The sequence below is a fragment of the Anopheles stephensi genome, chromosome 2 (assembly GCF_013141755.1).
Source record: "Anopheles stephensi strain Indian chromosome 2, UCI_ANSTEP_V1.0, whole genome shotgun sequence".
Taxonomy (NCBI): Eukaryota; Metazoa; Arthropoda; class Insecta; order Diptera; family Culicidae; genus Anopheles; species Anopheles stephensi.
Window position 1 is genome coordinate 86,173,868 of NC_050202.1, and position 19,225 is coordinate 86,193,092.

The 19,225-nt window shown below is 46.0% G+C and overlaps 1 protein-coding gene across 1 annotated transcript; it reads left to right on the forward strand.

The window, feature by feature from the left end:
• The first annotated feature begins 17,485 nt into the window (after positions 1-17,485).
• LOC118502483 lies at positions 17,486-18,852 on the forward strand. Its single transcript, XM_036034714.1, has 3 exons — positions 17,486-18,277; positions 18,367-18,513; positions 18,628-18,852. Exons 1-3 carry the CDS (start codon positions 17,486-17,488, stop codon positions 18,829-18,831), a joined length of 1,143 nt encoding a protein of 380 aa, XP_035890607.1. The 3' UTR covers positions 18,832-18,852.
• The last annotated feature ends 373 nt before the right edge of the window (positions 18,853-19,225 follow it).

Sequence of the window (19,225 nt, forward strand, 5' to 3'; positions counted from 1 at the left end):
ATCCATTAAAACCTACACTTGGTTAGCGTTCGTTATTCGCCTTCGACACTTCACATCCGGGCCGATCGCGTCGCCCGTACCTGACTTCCCAGACCCCATTTACTCTTGAGCTATTGTTTGGAATTTTCATAAAACTTTTTTTTTCCCCAGCACGCTAGAATAATATGAAACAAATGAGAAAACAGCAACTCCATCATCAGCCAACCTTCCACCCATCGCTTGCAATTCTTTGTTTCAGAACCCACGCCCAACTACCACTCTGCCGTGCTTCTTCACGCTTGTGTTCTGCTCCCCGGCTCTCCGAAATTCCGAGCTCACAAACTTTCACAATCTTGACCTCCTAAGCCACTTTCCCACGACCGACCGACCGACCGGCCGAATCCCGTTTGAACCCGCGTGGTTCGCTCTACTCTTTGATGCTACATTTTTCACGTGATTTTTTACTCCTTTTTCCTCCACGGCGCTATCTTGAAGATCTTGAAGAAGTTTTCGTTATTATTTATATTTCTAACCCAATCATCATACCAACTTTCTTACGAACAATCTTCGTTAAGGAAGTGGTGCATTTGTTTCTGCATTCTTTCTTTCTTTGCTTTGCTGGTGGTTGTTTCTCTCGGTTTTTGTATTTCCTCGGCCTGTTCGAAGTGGGCACCTTTTCCCCCTTACCCAAGGACCCAGTTGCTGTTTACTGTTCCTTGAACTGTCCGAGCAAATAATTTTCGGCACGAAGCGGTAGATTATCATCCCGCCGCCCGCAAGCTTATCCCGTTCGAGAGAGAGAGAGAGAGAGAGAGAGAGAGAAAGAGAGAATATGCTCTGATGAGTGTGGCTCGGGGAACAAGCAGCACCAGATTATGCTATAAAGTCTCAACTGATTCTAATTAGTGCTGGTACCACGAGGACCGGCAAATTTATTCGTTTGACAGCACTAATTTATAATGAGAACTTCACAAACACCACTCACACACACAAATAAAAAACCGGACCGGACTATCTTGCTTGGAGCACACTGAGGCGGGAGCTAATAATATTTAATTCAACATTATTACGTTTAAGCAACGAAAGGACTCGACCCAGCTACATTTCACGCACAAACAAAAACCTGAAGATTCATTAAAACACGCTCAGGATGATCATGCTTGCTCTTACTGAGACATTTGTTTTCGATCACTCTTCTTCTTGCTACAAAAGGTAAAAAACGAACACACTTTTTATCAACACAGAGAGCAAAAAAAGCGCTTACGCTGTGCTTGTGCTCCATCAAAAATCATTCCAGTCGTCTCCGTTTTGTTTTTCTCTACCACCCAGGCAATTGGGGGGCAACAGATGGATGAAATATATATGAAGCTCAGAATAAATGTCATACCATTTATCACGGACAGACCCTCGGGATGCCACCGGCACCATCCACGACACGCAGCAGCAAAAAACACGAGACCTAAACAACAAAAACGCGGAACACTGTCCGTAACGAGGAACTTTAAGCACCAGCAAAAAACAATCTCTCCACAAGTGAAGATGAATTGAAAGCCAGCTCGCTGGGAATCTGGGTTCGCGCTTCGAGAGCCCTGCCGTACGTGAGCCGTTGCGATCAACACACCGAAGCCGACGGCAGTGCTGACGGAAAGAAAGTATCAAAGTGTCATATCCTTCGCCCAACCCGGCCACCCAGCCGAAAACAATACGGTGCTGGAAATGATTTTTTTTGCATTTTCGTTGGCCTTAGCGTTGCTTCAACTCGAAACACCGGGCGGGTTGAAATATTTGATCCAATCACAACGCGCACCACTTTTGCACCCGTGTGACGCGCCGCTTCCATCTCGCAAAGCGCCCTCACATGATAAAGCGATCGCTGTATATCAACACCGAACCCCACGGTTCCGGGCTCGTGGCCGAGTGGAATGTCATTTCGCAACTCATTATGTTTTCGCGCTATGCTAAGCGAGAGAAACGGAGAGAGTAAGCCAGTCTGCCGATCTCCGACAATCAGCAGATGGTGTGAGAGTGTCCCTGGGCGGGATGAAGCGGCTCAAGGCAGCAAAAAACAGACGGAAAGCAATTTTCAGACATCACACATTTTTAACTGACACCAGAAATCAGTCTTGCTCAGTGGTGGCAATTGCTTAAAGCTTTTCTTATGCGTCGTACACCAATTTTACGGTCACATTCTTGGAACATTCTGAGGAGAAGAAAAATAGAGCCATTCTCCGGAAAAACAAACCCACACACACACAAAAGCCTTCTGGTCATTCCGGACCGTTGGTCTCACAAGCGTCTGCACCTGTCAGCGAACGCCCGTGTGTGGAGTGGCTTTCGGCACTTGACCAAAAATCTGTTGCAATTCGGTGCAATCAAGCAGTCGGTGCAAGTGATGCATCCATCATGTTCCCGCTGCCCAACAAACCAGACACACCCCAGGAACACATGCTACAACATCCACGGCGCCTGTTTTCTCTCTCCAAACTGCCTCTCCAATTTCTTGCAGTTGGCTGACTTGGTGTCCTGCTAACTCTAGCTTAAGCTGGGTCTTTCAGCCGGGACGCTTCTACCAGACAAAATGAATAACTCGCTGTCCGAAGATGATGGAGTCACGTTCCGGTGATCGGACTGGCCAGCAGGACGATTCTCGAAACTGCACACAGGTGGTGGTGGGATTGACGTTGGTCCGGCTAGCAGTGAAGAGACAGTACCATCTCGAGGACTCACGAATGTCTTACTGTGTGTCGACTGTAATTTTGAAGCATTCCCGAGCATTACTGCTCCGAGGTTGATGCTTGCATTCAAAGTGCTGAATTCGGCCGAATGACCGGGAGATGGCAAATAAATGCTCGCCAGATGGTACAAGCTTAAACGATTTATATTCCTGACAGCATCAATGTCCACGGATGGTTCAATGACAAGTGGAGGAATATAATTTGATTCTACTGACTGAGACACAACTCATGTCCAGTAAAGCGAGTGATTTTTAACTCAATATCAGTCTTAGTTGCAACTTTTTCTAACAGATGGCGCCGTCATGCACTTTCGCTTAAAGTGTTAGTCTTAGTGCAGCAAAAGTTTAGAAGCTCAAAAAACAAGCAATTATATAGATTTTCTTGGTCAATTCTTCATTCAACTTATCTCCAACCCACACACAACCCGTTACGCCCTATAGTTGCCATGGAATATCCCACTTAAAGTGGTAAAAATGGCACTCCCCGACAATGGGTCCCATTGAGCCTTGAACTTGTTTTTTTTTCGTTGTGTTTGTTACAACTCTCTAGCTCTTCTCGTAGTAGTAAGTTGCTCATTTTTACGAACCTTCAAGAACACAACAAACACTCGGGCACCACGAGCGACCACTCATCCCTTCCGACAGGGCACGGAAACCATTGCGCGGAGCACCCTCGAGATGCAATTTCCCAGTCTCGGCACGTTCGCCTGATTGTGGATAATCGAAAATCATGGCCCCACTACGGCAACGGCGAGCGGTGGCCTGCGGTTGCCATAATAACAATACTAATGGAGCAAGGGCGGCAGCATTGTTGCTAGCGATCCGATTTTATGCCCATACTTCGGGTGGAACCCGGTACGGGGTTTTCCCGGGACTTTATTTTAACCACATGATTGCCCACTTAATTGGCAGCAGGATGGACGTGGGATGAGGGTTGGTTTTGCTCGTTTTTCGATTTTCTTTTAACCTCCAATCCATGCTCTGCCCTGCCGAAGCTCCGTTCCGCACGGGATATCCCCGATCCGGATCCTCTTGGGTTCGCTTTAATCGGGTGCCACTGTAGATCGTAATTAATGTTTTTATCGTCATTTGATACATAAACGATATTTCTAGCCCTTGGCCTTCTTACCGCCCGTCGCCTTACTCCCGGTCTCTCTCTCTCTCCCTCTCTCTCTCTCTCTCTCTCTCTCTCTATTAACTGTGACCTTTTTTTCAGATTCGGTTCAATCGCACCGAAAATCTTAACGCACTCCGAGCTAGCAGTGCCCGAAGCGGGAGAAGTTTATTTCCTACTTCAAATTCCCGCAGGACCCTCCACAGCGCACGTACATTCTGACCCGTTTGCACGTACGGAATTACGATCGAATGATTTGCATAGCGATGTGCGACGTATGCGTTCCTGCGTTGCCTTTTTCGCTGCGGGCAAAAGCACAAGTATGCCAGCTGAGAAATGGTACCGCAAACCTTGGGAAGATTATGGGCGAAGTTGATCATTGATTTATCCGCCGTACGTGCAGCAAAATTTTATCCCATATGTCACATATGCCAGTTGCCCCACTGGAGCATACCGTTCTGGCTGATAAGCCAGAAGTGCTTATTGCGCACTTCTAGGCGCTTCCATTTTCTAGCACACGTGAGTGTGTTTTACTCCCGAAGCAATAAAACACATTCATCAGACAAGTTTGTTTACTTTTTAAGATAAATTTTAAGTTGTTTTTTTACAGCTGATACGATAGAAACCAATCGATAATGATCGGAACCGCACTTAAACTATAACGATTCAGCCGTAGCCATGTTCTTTTCCAACCGGTAGCATTAATTCTATCGAGCACGAGTCGAAATTAATCCACTCGACCAACATCCACTCCATGCATATCGTAAATAGTTATGATAATTAGACACAACCGCCACAACGACAGTCCAACCGATCGAACCGAACAATGGAACATCGATCTCATCAGTGCTTCTCGGTATCATTATGTTGTGTTAAAACTAACGCCACCTGCTTTCGTTGATAATCGCGGGCTTTCTCGTTTCACGGTACCACCACATACATGAAATGATGATGGTGGGATATAATTTTGCATACAAATGTGCAATACATAGCACCTGCTCATTGGAGCTGCATAATTTTACATCTGCTTGATGAAGATGACATTATGTGGAGTTGAACAGTATTGATAAAGCTCCATTTTGGTGAGCTTGAGTGAGTTAATGAATGTGTGGAGACTGTGTGGTAGTTCAATTATTTTGTTAAATGTTGTGTATATAAGCTTCTAATTTTGATGTTATCAAAAATGTTAAACATATATTCAGTTGAAAGTTATTCAACAATTAACAACTCGATAAAGTATCTCAAGCAATTTAGCTCCATCCATGCTCAAGCATCTAGGAGGCATATGCGCCTGCAAGGTATGCAATGTAAGGTAAAATCGATTAAACCTTCAGCACATGATCGAAAACAAGCTATTCAACTTAAAGAGCTCTTTAATTTCCTTTGGTTGGGGCAATTTATAGCCATTGTTTGATCATGAAATGACTCCGAACAGCCGAACACAAGATGAGGTTCTTTGGCTCACACGAGCTTAGAAAAATGAATTGAAGCATATAGCATAAACTTCAAACATATAACTTTAATAAACCCTACATCAACACTATCGAAAACATTTCAGCTTGTATCAATTACGATCAAATATATCCGCTTAATTAAAATTAACTCCACAAAAAACCCGTGCCTTAAACACTCGCCATGGTCTCAATTGAAAATAGCATGTACAACCTAATCGCTTCACATCCGCAACATCGGCAACTAACAAAAAACCGATTACACAATGCCGACATTAAGTCTATCGCATGGCACACAACACACACAAAAGAGCTAAAAAAGCAGAACCGGTTCACAGCCACTGTCAATTCATTATTTTTCCGACAGCTTTAATGCCCCCGAGGATACAAACACTGCCTGTTTGCCGGTTTCAATTAAAATCCACTCATGAAACATCGCAGCAAAAATGAAACCCCATCTACCTCCATCGTCCCGGTCCACGCACGATCACCACGGGCGTGGATACAGCGACGCGGTGCAATACGATTTCATCCTGTTCCGATTGAACCTAGCCATCTACCTGGTGGTTGGTGGGAAAGCTACTTATACTACAGCTTGCCCGATGATAAAGCTAGTCTTCCCGACCGGGTGAAGGAGAAGCTTCACGCCGTACACTGAGCAGGTGAGAAACTCCACCTCCACCAAAACAAAACCGGCCTCGGTACAACAACTTTCACCGTGAAAAAGTACAACTTTACTATCGGTTTGGTCTAGGCGTAACTCGAGCAGTCCGCTTCTGCCATGGCGCAATAGTGCCCATGTACAACGACAACGATAAAAACAACTTCTGCATAAAGCATTCCTTTGAACGCAAGGAAAAAAGGCCGGCCGCCTTACACTACCTTAAACGACTCCACCGAGAGCGATCGTAGATTTTCCCAACGGAATGCTAGACATGCTTTCGAGGATGGTGCCTCGAGGATGTCCCATGCTTCAAGCACGATATCCCGCTCGGGAGGCCTTTTTTCGCCATTCGAATCATTACTTCGTGCTGGTGGTGTGGCAGCTGGCAAACACCTTCCACTTCGACCCGGTTCGGAGCGTAATTGCATAAAGCAAAAGTTTTGTGACTAATGCCACCAGTAGGTCGAGCATCATGCACATGCCATTAATCCTTGTTCCAGGAAAGGAAAACGTACCCGTACGCAGAATGTTCGACCGGCAAGCGCACAATTGCGAATCACCTGGCAAACAAAAGGTGGTAAGCCTTGTGATCGTTTTAAACTGTCCCATTCAGGGAGAATCAGGTATTCAGGAAAAAAGTTGCCTACTCGTGTGTTGCGTTCTCTCCCTTCCTTTCGCACGAACCACTCTAACACGTGTACGATGGATGGCTGGATGGAGTGATATTGGAATTGGGAGAACAACGGGCGACCCCCGTAAGCATGAAATGCAATCTACCGAAACCCGGTCTCGGATAAATGGAAAACAAACAAAAACCGGATAATTTCTGCCCACGCCCAACCATCACAAAAGCAAGCAAGGAAAAGTCACCATGGTTGGTCTGCGCTGGAACTGAATTATTTCCAAACAAATCCAAGCAAAAAAGCCACTCAACCAGCTAGCTTCGAAACTAGTATCCGGCCGATAACGTAATCCGGGCTGCCTTCTTATGCACCAAAATATCCCTGCGGTACAATTTTCTGTTGAAGAACTGGCAAAGGTAAACACATACCGCCCATAAGGACCACGCACGCACACGCACCCACATCCCGGAATGGGGAGGTAAAAAAGTCGAATTGTAATCCTATCTCTTGAGCAAACCGAAGCTTTGGGGCACCAGCAAACAACTTCAAGAACTTCCAAGATGAGGACAAAAACTCCTTCCACCGTCCCCGTTCCCAGCACCACCTGGCAAAAGGTTAACTCTTCCCGGATCCCGGAAAAAAGGGGAAAGATTAATGCGGTAAGATTGTAAACTCGTGATGAAATGCCTAGCGTGCCTGCCGGGGCCGACTGCGTGATAGGGAGCGGATGTAAACGCTACCGCCCGGCCACGGGAAACAAGTAAATCCAATCGAATTTTATGAACATTTTTGCATTTCAAATGAAGCGCATCGTATCGGGCGGTTCCGATCAGGGCGGCAAAAAGAGACACCCAGAAACCGAACCCCATGGGAGGCCGATTGTGTGTTGATTGTGTGCGAGCAAGCATTTGTCCCACCCTCCGCTCGAAGTCGCATCCAGTAGGATCCTTATGGGCAGAACGGTCCCTCCAAATACGGGAGGCTGAACAGCAATCCGGATTAAATGGAAACATATTCTCCTATCTCACCTGAAGCAGTGGGAGGGAGGGGGAGAGTGAAGATTGCCTCACCCATATCTGCCCTTCCGGCAGGACCTCGAAGATAGAGATCATCGGAAGTGATCGTTACGGTAAACTGCTGATCCGTAAGACACCCTGACGTTGATTTATTGTTCAACAGGGTTTGGAGATGGTTTGCTAAACAAAAACAAACATCCTGCGACTTCCAGTCAGCCTGCTCTCACCCACCCCCCTCCCCTCCTCCCTTGTTTCCCACATCCTGTTTTCCAGCCCGATGAGCCGTGCCAGATTGCATTTGATCGTTGGATTATTGTCTAACCGGTCTACCGGTCTGCCGGGCGGATGTTTTGCATTCCTGTTGTTGTTCTGCTGCATACTGTTGATGAGGACAATATTAGGACTTTTTTATCCCTCTCATTGTGTGCTCTGTCTCTCTGGTTTGCAGTCTCGGTTGCTAGCCTCCACAAGCAAGATGTTTGTTGTTTATTGGGCAGCAAGTCAACCTAACGTAATGTTATTTATAGGTTCTTCCATTCCGCACCAAAGCCAAACCATCATCATCATCATCACAGGGGAAAAAAAAGGTTCGATGAAAGGAATTCTATATGTGCCCAAACAAACTTCTTCATTTCCAATATTGGTTTCTGCTAGTTTCATTCATCGGGCCGAAGGTAAACAGAACAGACGAGCTTTGGCCCTTTTTAATAATCTACATCAACTGCCTGCCTTTGAAACGGCGTACCAGGCGTCTCCATCGGAACAACAAATTTTCCAATGACACTATAAAGTAAATTTACTTGGCCGTTTCCAACCGACCGAGCTCCTTCCCCCTCTGAGCTAAGTGAGTCATACATAAGGCCACCTACCATATGTTCAAAGTGCGATACCAAATTCCTATCAAGCTAAAACACAACCTAAGCAGCGAGAAATGAATAAAAAGAAGAGAAAAAAATCAAATATCCTTTTATGAACATTTCCCCGTTTGCTTGTTTATGTTATTGAGTTTTAGCGACGTACACGTTTGCTTGCCTCAAGTGCGAGAAAATTTAACCATGTGGCACCTTACAATAATCGCGTGAAAATGTCTTTGTCACCCGCTCTCTCTCGCTCACTCGAACCCCACGGCATTCGTTAGTGAGGTGTAGCGATGGGCATTTTTGGCAGTGGAATTGGTTTCGGACGATTCAATAAAAATTCGAAACCAGTTCCAAAAGGTAGGTGCAAAAAAACGTCCGGAACCGTTGAAACTGTTGTAGTCGTCCGGAACCGTTCAGAACCGTCGGAATCGTCTGGAACCGTCGGAATCATCCGGAACCGTTGGAATAGTCTTGAAACGTCGGAACCTACTGGAATCTGCAGAACCGTCAGGAACCGTCGGAACCGTCTGACAACGTCCAAAACCGTCGGAATCATCTGGAGCCGTCCGGAACCTTGAGAATCGGACGAACCATCTGGAATCGCATTCCGTCAGCGCGATGAAAGTAATATACGTAGAAAAGCATTCTTGTTATCCTTAATAATACCAAAGGGGAGATTATACTCGCAAATTCTTGCCGATCTCTCCTTGGAATCGGAACTGGAGTCGAACCGGCTTGATCCGGAATGGAACCGTAGGTGCATTCCAAACAACCCATCACTAGTGTCGTGCGCACCATACCATTGTACAATCGTAAAAACTCTTCGCTTACACAAAACGCTATCAGCTCGGCTTAGTAGAGGGGAAAAGATCGGAAAAATAGCGTCGCAGGGTAGGGTGATGATGGTGCGGTGAGCGGCAAAGGGAGTGAGGTGTAATAAAAAAAGGTAACTGTAATAGCGAACGATGATTTCATTTCGTGATAAAGGTGTTACACATTTCACGCCACGCGAAATTCGGTGCTGGCCCCACTTCGGAAGCTGCTTTTCTGTCGACTGAAATGCGATTATTTAGCGTGGGACGACCCAACGAACGCAAGGGTTAGTTTCGGCGGGGCGTGCGCGAGCGGGAAATGAGAATTCAAGAAATGGTAAACAATTCGCTAAACGACATTCGAACGCGCCCGTCCGTTCGACAATGGCAGTTTACCGAGGGAGGCAAATGTTCTCACTTACCCGGCAAACGCTTCTTTGCGAAACCACCTTTGCACAATGGTGGTAAGTGACGGATAAAGCTCCAAATTGCCGCTGGCTCAAAGTACGAATTCTCTCACACACACACACACACATACCGCTTCAGATCAGGATTTAGAGAAACGGTATTTTTGCCGCGTTTCTTTTCTGTTCCCCTATCGCACCCTAAGCTAAACAACGAACGCAACCGTTCAAGCCGTTCTAATCCTTTCGGAATGTTCGACGATTTTTGCTTTTGCGACGAGTTTTACCCTATTTAGCACAAATCTTTACACTTCATCTTGGCGACAGAGTTTCACCATCTGCAGAACGGATCCGGCGTTAAAACCGGCCGCTCATCACCGCCAGTACACAGCGGCGGAATGGCATATTTTGTTTCGCAAACCCGGCACATTTTCAATCCGACGCGTTCCGACGCAGCCTGTGCTCCATCATGCGGAACTCGTTAAAGTGCAGCGGAACGTTTCCTGCCAGCGGCCGTTTTTTTTTCGTTTCTTCGTTGGTTTTTGTTTGATGCGATCTCTTTTTCCCTTTTTCCATCTTACGGCAACGGGAAACTTTTAATGAATCTCCGTAGCACCCAGAATCTTTACCCCATTTTCTGTGCGATCTTTCGCGGCCTGTAGTTGAGAATGCGACGTTGCCTTAAAAGAGGCCCGGGAACGACGATTCCACTGAGCCTGAGACGCTCAGTCATTTGCAAATACTCGGGTGTGACGGTTCTGCTGCGAGTCATTGTTGGCGCACCAGAAACGCAGGAGGGGGGGCACCAAGCAAGGTGAGAGGCTGGGAAACGTTCGGCTCCGGATGCAGCAACATCGTTGCTGGTGAAAACTCCCCGAAAAACCGCCTCAAGGTGTTTCTTATTACAAATAATAGGAGCTTAAATTCTTATCCGGCAGCCAAAAACTCTCGCAACTCGATTAAGTTTTCAGCAGGGGGCGAAAGCTTTCAGCGATTCAGCACGGTGCTAAAACCTCGCTGTGACGGTAATTACTTTGCACTTTCGGATATTTGTCGAATGGTGAGGATCGTTCCCCTACCCCGCGGGATGCCCTAGCACGATGCGGATCTGGTGACCTTGCTGTTTTTTTTTTGTCTTTTGCTTCAATTTAGTTTATGGTCGTTTGTTTATGATAAGTTGATGAAATGATTTTAGTTTGACAGATTCCGTTTGAAGCCCTTGTTCACGGGTTTGAATGAAAAGTGCTACAAAACTACTGAGAAGTGGAAAACAAAATGCGATTCCTATGAAATCTGCTTAGCTGTAGACGTATATCTGCAGGAAGCTGGGTCTGCTGATTGCATACTTTCAGGCGTAAATCTTTATTTTTTCATATTTGAATGCACTATTCAGTTTTTAGCTTTAATGTGAACGTATTTAATGGTTAAAAAACATTGTTTCATTCTTTTCACACAATTTCTCATCCAAATTGGTATTGGCTTACACAAGATTTATTTATTACAACCGAAAATAATAAAACCCACAAACTCACTACTTTAAGCCCCTGCTCTTAAAGCATGGCTCTCGTGTTATCCTTTCGGTACGCTGCCCCCTCTCCCCAATACGCCCGCAGGCGACAACTTTTCTATCATCGCCGATTCCACACACCATTCCAAGGGACGATGGTGAAAGTGAAATAATAGATTTTCGAAAGCTTAGCGCATTTTCGTTCGAAAAATGTGTGAGCGCTGGCGGGCTCGCTGGACCCGTTCGCCGAAACGTATGACAACCGGTGATGAGTACGTTGAATGAATAATTTATTAGCATCCGCATTCACACCCGAAAGCGTGCCGGTGGCCACCATCGACGTGCCTTGTTGCCGATGTTTTTCTTTCACTACTCGCCCATAACTCGAGCCCGCTGCTGCTGCTGCTGCTGCTGCTGGCTACGCTACGCTACGGGGTGAAGATAACTTTATTATAGCGCTGGCCGCGCCATGTGCCGAATGTGTCTGTGGCTTGTGTCAGTCGTTGGTGTCGACGTTACGACGGTTCCCTTTTCTGTTGCGCGCCCCGTTCCTGCTGCCTGTTGGAGGTGCGTGGAAAAGAAAGAAACTTTGCACCACCAGTGACGAAACAATGATGAATGGTCCGTTCGAGGTGATTATATGAAAAAATAACCATTTCCTGCTTTGCGCGACTTTGCAAGCGTCAACGAGCGGCACATTTGTACTAAATTAAGGACATCGCGAGTAAACGAGAAAAAGCGAGAGGCAACCAAGAGACTAAACCTTTCGTGAGGATGAGTCCTAGGACGGTGAAATGGACATACAAAAAAGCCTCCTTTCTGGACGAAGGCATTAAAGCATAAGCACGTCCAAGCGCCACATTAAAACCTAGCACAATAACGGCGAGAATGGCTTCGCCAGAAAGTTAGGCTCGCCGCTTCTAACCACCACCTAGAGTCCTTGACACATCCCAACCCGCTCGTACAGGAAGCTTCAGGGATGTGTCACAACAGCATACTGGTGCCGCCGTACGCTGCCTGTAGCATAATGTTTCATCTCGAGCATGTTTCCTGTCAGCGGGCAGACGCATACACGACGACGCAAATAACAAGCTCAAGACGCAAGGCATCACCTAATAAAGGAATTAGATTATAATTAAGAAAGTTTATCCTTTTCACCCCGTTCCGCTTGTTGCGCCCGGCGGTTCGTGCGTTCCACCGTTTGGCTGAACTCTCTCACTCACTTACTTTAATCTCTTCTCATCCCAACAAGAGGGCGCGCGGCATCGCCGTCGTTGGGTCAACGGGCATCAGCAACAAAGCACTAATTTCTTCATCTAGCCAAACCCTGAGCGAAGGGCGAATGGAAGGTTCGCTCGAAACGTTCGTAGAAAGAAAAGCTTACAGCAGCGCTAAACTGACCAGGACCGGTCGTGAGAAGCGAGCAGAAATTGATTCTAATTAGTGGAATTCATTTCAGCGAAGAAATCGGGCCGGTGTGCCCGGGGACGTGCGGGAAAGCTGTGGTCCATGAAAATACAGCCGGTTAAGAGGTTTTCGTTAATTTTTCAGCAAACAAGCAAAGATTGTTAACGTGATATGTTTGAGGTAAATGAGAAAAAAGAAGGTTTGTGCTGTTGTTCTAATAACTGCATGAAATTGCATACCTTTAGGCGTTCCTGTTCACTAAGCATTTCAAATGATTCAAACAGCATATTCTTCTCGTACAATTACTCACAGTTTTGAAAAGGCTACACTCAAGAGTCCCGCAAGTATTGTTCCAAACATCATTAACGAAATACTAATGGTGACAGCTCACACAATACTAACATGCCGAAAACAACGTTCGCGTGACACTCTTCCACTGAACAGTACTTCTCTTCCGATCTCATACTAGCTGGCAAAAAACGGAAACTCTGTCAAAGAATGCACTTCCAATTGCATTCTATGACAAAGCTGCTTTTTGGTGACGGACCCGGACAGGAACAGCCTCGCACAACACAAAGCAGGACGAAACGAAAGCTCCAGAAAAGAGGTCCACTAACAATCCCGAGAACGAGAGAGCGTGTTATCGACGCGTCGAGAGCAACCATTTTACATTGACGAAAGCGACGTAACTACTGCTGCTCAAACTTTTCTTCCACCACTTCCTTTTCTGCTTTCGCTGCTCACGAAACAAAACACGCTCTATTTGTAGAAGCACATCCACGAAAGCGTTGTTTCGCTGGGTTCCTTGGACTTAATGTACCGTATTACGTATCGAACTCGAAGCGCGAACTGTGCAAATGAAGGTGAAGCGAAGAAATACTTCCTGTCCGATTGTTGTTCCGATGCTTGAAAAATGCACCGGAATGCTGCATTTCGTCGTTCCACTTGTTTGCAAACTCAATTTCCCTTCAGTCGAGTGCTGTGTGTGAGTAGTTTTTATGATGAACGAATTACGGAAACAGCACTCTACCCTTTATTTCTCATCGATCCTTTCCTTCCTCGAGCTTGTACAACAAAGCTTAAACTTGTTTTCCGAAAAACAACCTCAAGATGTACTCCAGTACAATCGCTCCGGGCGATGCCATAAGCAGCACACATCAAATGACCAACGCTCAGCTAATGGTCAAATCAAGCGCAAACTTTTCAATAAACAAGCACAGAAATGAAATAACAAGCAGCAAACATCACCCCAAAACACGGTACAACAGGCAGGTTAAACACACAGGCTCCCATTACTCCGATTCCGGACGGCCGATCCGGGTTTTCGGTGACAAACTGTGGTGAAGCCTACTACCACACCCGATTGCATTTCCCAAGCACACTCAGGTAGCCGAGCTGCCTCCGTTCGGAAACTTATAAATGCCTTCTGGTGCACCATAAATAACAATTGCCGGAAACCCAACAAACTCCCATCTGAACTGCACATGCATTATTTCGCTATCGAGCCGATCCGCAGAGAGAAAGAAAGAGAGAGTGAGGCACACACAAGAACAAGCTGTACAAAGAACAGGCTGCATTCTTACGGGTTTCTTACACTGCAGACACTGCTCCCGCAAGGCAATTGCAAACGGTACAAAGGTGAAAAAGAAACACACCAAATCCGAACAATGGAAGCACAATACCTGACGCTTCCCGGTTAACGTTGTTTGCCTGATTTGTGAATAGGGCCACAGGGCAGGCCAAATGTACCGAATGCAATAGAAATGCACTTTACTGTTCTCTGAACGGCGTCGGTGGGGAATGGGCAATGGGAAAATTATAAAATTGGTTTCTCTCGTGGGAAAAAAACGTCTTGCTAAGAGATGGGGAAAGTAACGATAAAGGGAAATTCTTTCTATTTGAACGAATGGTTTCCTTCTGTATTTTTAGATTTCAAGGGCCATTTGTGTTTCTTTTTTTTTTTTTTTTTGAGAGAAAGAAATTGAATAATTGAGATATTCCAACATCAAATATCTTTTTCCTTTACTTTAAAATGCACTCATAACGAACTTAAAGAAGTTTATTCAATACATTGCTACAATAACCAAACATTGCATACATTTAGGCGTGTTAACATCCCAGCGTTACGCGCTAGGTTACAGCTTCAAGTCATTAAAGACAATTAATGCCCTTAACAATGGATTGATTTTCAATTACCGAAACCATCCATTCTAGCTCCGTTTCAACAATATTTCAAATACAGTAATCTCGATTTTCTATGTTCTCCCTAGAACGACACAGAACCCTCCTACCAATCTATTTTCCTTCCTAATCGGTGTCAATTCTCTCTACGATGCCTCCGCCATTTGCCAAGATTTATCCCTCCCAGTACGCCAGTCGGCCAAAGCCGTCTCCCACTTTCGCTCTAATCTTGTCCACGTACGCCAAAACGTTAGATTTAATTAACTTTCCTCGTAATCATTACGATTGCTTTACCAACCGCCGCCGAACGATGGCTTATTATTTCACGGTTCAACGATAAGCCCAAACTATTGGGCTATATGCTTTACGACGGTGAAGGCATAGCGAACGAGCCCACCAATTGTATCAAGTCAGGTCACGTACGCCGTCGGCCGCCAGCATTTGCCCGACGTAAACCCGTCAGCGCGTTCGCTGGTCAGCCATTTTTATGCTCCACAAAATGACAGCGGCCAGCAAAACGGATTCGTTCTCGGTCTGTGTTCTGTAACCGTTCTCGTCACCGGCTGTAGTAAATTGTAACTGCACGACTTACGACCAATATTCGCGATCCTTACAACGTCTGGCGTTCGGAGTCGGCCGACTTCCGGCTCGTATTTCTTGCCCATCCGACTGTGAATCCTAATGACTGCTGATGTGCGATAAAAGAGATTGTCAGTAGGGCAGTTTGTTAGCGAATGAACGAGGACAACAAAAAAGCCGATCGTTACTTATCCTTCGAAGCTCACACCGGGCCGGGTATTTAAATCGCAAACTAGCGTTGGAACCCATCGCTTTGCATAATTGTGTTCAACCATGGTAAGATGGATCCGTACGGAACCTTCTGCCTGCTGACTTTACGCTCCGATCCAGCACAAACAATAAAAATTAATTAAAATCCCTTCGGGTTCGCTTCTTCAAGGCACACCTGTGATTGAATCAGGCAAGATAAACACCAGTCCAAATGAACTTTAGCTGCAGAACACTGCAATGTTAAGTGAATAGATTTATTTGCAAACTGATGACAATATTCTACCTGTGCAATGTTTGCTTTTGATCTCTGTTTCTCTTTCAATATATGAGCAATCCCATTAGAGCTTTCAAGCATTGCGGAAAACTCACACAACGGGTGAGGCAATAAATATCTCACCCTATCCTTCAAGTGGTCGAGAACATTGCAGAGGATCGAACAACAAAAAATTTCACTGAACAACCATTGATGAAAGCTGTTTCGAGCTGCCAAACGATACGGTCATCACGTTCATATTACACTTGAAGTTTAACCCATCGTACGGTGCACACATCCTAAGCCAATGGCTCAAGAATCCGCCGACAATGGATCGATTTGGACGTGCGACCTCTTTTTGGTGCCGGAGCTACTGCTGCTGCGGTCAAACGGCAAATGAATCTTCATCATCTTCACCCTGCTAGCGAAAGCATCAACGTCGACGAGGCTACTTACGCGCCTTCAACAGCCCGATAAAAACCTTCACCACCGGCGCACCTCGTAACCCGTCCACTCGTAAGCGCATCAGTCCACAAGAGCAGCGCTGCAGCCCTACAACCGGCCAATGACAAAGGAGCTAAGGATAACGAAAATTTATTAGAAACCGTACGATGCAACTGCTGCAGACCGACGCCAAAGGAGCGTCATTTTATCAGTTCGAACGATCCTGCAAGTCAGGGCAGGCCAATCAGTTGTGCAGAAAATTAGACGATGATAGATTGTGCGTGCAGCTGCACGGTAGCGGGCAGGGTTCGGAAAGTTCTTCCTGCACCGTGGTAAGACTTTAATAGACGCCATCCAGAGTGTGGGAGACGCACACACAGTGACAAGCAATCCTTTTCACAAACACATTTCTCATTAAAGTTTGATCGATGCAGTACACGGTCCGGGGGTGTTGTTTGAAATCGAGCCATCAATGCAGACGCCTCGTATGTCAGCAAGATGCTTCAAAACTGACTTAAAATACGATTCTGACTATAAGGGAGTTGTAGAACTAATTAATATTGTTCATTTGTCTTCATTTTGACAGCTTTTGAATTATTTTTAATGATGGCAGTGCTTTGCACTTCAAATTGCATACTTTCAGGCACACACAACTTCATTTTTTCGAATGTACCATTCTTTCGCAATATTAAATTATGTTCATTAATGTTGTCATCTTTCAGCTTTATTGATACAATTAAATAAATAAATTGCGAAACAAGCTATCAAATAAAAAAACACACACAAACATACACCCACTTGACCCTAAATTGACCTGCATGATTGCTCATTAACACAACTACATTCGTTCTTTTCGCCTAACATATGTATTAATCATTCCGCTGCTCGGTCACCACCCAGCGTATGCCGGATCGTTTATCTACAGCCCGGACCCTAGCCAGCGTGCAATGATTAATGTGGCACACCGTACATCATTAATAATTTTCTGCAGGTGATATTGTATAAACCGATAGTAAGTCCACCCTCAATCATGCCCAGGCATTATGTTTTATTCAATCGGAAAGTGAATGATAAAAATGGTTCATCAAAGCTTTTATCAGTAAAGCAGTATCATTAATTGAGTTACCGTACAAGCCAGCTCCGGTCACACTGTCATCACTTCGGGGCGAATCGAAACCACCGAGCCCCTCCAACAGTCCGGAGTGAGTTATTCTCGCTGCAGCAGCAAAACATTAAACGGTCCGAACATGGTGCTGCTGTTTTCCATCTACTTCAACCTGCTGCTCAGCTACGCCACCGGTCTCGTACCGTTCCGTTACAACTTCCGCCGAAGACGCTTCGAGTCCTGCACACCGTGCGTGCCCGTTGCAATCGTGCTGCTGCTCCTGTTCGCCGCCGCACAGTACAAGCTCGGTCGGCTGCCCGAGCGCATGAAGATCCCCAAGGTGGGCATGCAGGACATCATACATGCGGTGGAAAACTTGGTCCTGAACGGCAACTGTGTGCTGATCGCCGTGCAACAATTGCGATTTCTCGAAACCTATCGTCGGCTTCTTACCGACCTGCTGGCCAACGCACGTACCTTCGCCCGTGCCGGCCGGGTCGGGCGCACCCAGCAAGCGGAACTTCTTGCCCAACTCGTACTGCTTCCGTGTGCCGTCTACACGCTGCACACGTCCATCTACCTCACGCTGGTCGAATGGGCGGAAATCAACATTGTCCATGCAGTACTCTTTATGGTCAGCCTCATTCCCAACATGGCACACGTGAACAACTTTTACGCCCTGCTGTTTGTACAGCGATTGACGCTCGGGGAAATCAACGACAAACTCGCCAACCTGTGGACCATCTGCATACGGCCCGGAGATGCGACCCAGCTACCGCCACCTGTGGTCGAAGTGCTTCCGGCAGCCCGTCGCCTCCAGCTCCATCTCGTCGAGTATCAACAGTGTGCCGGCACCGTGCAGACGATCCTGCGCCAGTACTCCCTGACGGTGGCACTGTATTTGTTAATTCTGTTCCAAGAGCTCATATCGAAGGTGCATATCTCCGGAGGAAACATGCCCGCCGTCTTGATGCAGCAGCTAACAGTTAATGGTTCTTCTCTTTACTTTCTACATCCTTTAAGTTCTTCTATCAATTTACACACTTTTACACACTCTCGCTCGGGAATGATAGCCCGTTCGAGCTGGAGGCCATGGGAACTGCAATGATTCTCGTGTACGGGTTCGATACGGCACAGTTGATTGCGAACTGCTACGCAATATCTGAACAGGTATGCAGGCTGTGTGCGCGTGTGTGTGTGTGTGTTAGTTTCTTTGAACTGCTTCGATGGCAAACAACATGCTCGAGGAAATAAATGTGCCTTCTTGCCATTCCATTGCTACAGAGCGAAAGGATCAAATCGTCCGTGCATCGGCTCTCGTTGATTCCCGGGCAGGATAAATATTTTCACGAGACGATTAAGACGTTCCTGCTGTCGCTGAACCATTCGATCCTGAAAATCAACATAGCTGGATTGTTTACAATGGATTTCGAGCTGCTTACCGGGGTAAGCAGAACGACGCGTGATCTGGTGGCATGGATTCTGTAAATTAATACTTTTTCTCCAGATGATAGCAGCCATTTCCAACTTTGTTGTTCTATTGATGCAGTTTCACATAGAGTAAAGCAAAAGTAAATTATCTTACTGGCACAAACAGAACGGTACGAAACCTTTGTCATCCGTAGAATGAGTTAACAAATAAAAACAAGACCCAGGGGACATATCAGTCGTCTCAGGGATGTCCACTATCATAACACTGTGGTAAATACAATATCACGGGACTAATAAAATTGATCCTGCTCTCTACTTTCATTAACTCCTACTACTCGATATGATCAACTAGCAGCCAGTTCCGAGCCATCCATACTTCAATTAAATCCACATGTAGGTGATGCATCGTATGAATTATTTATACTTATTCGTTCCGTTTTCGTTACTCAAC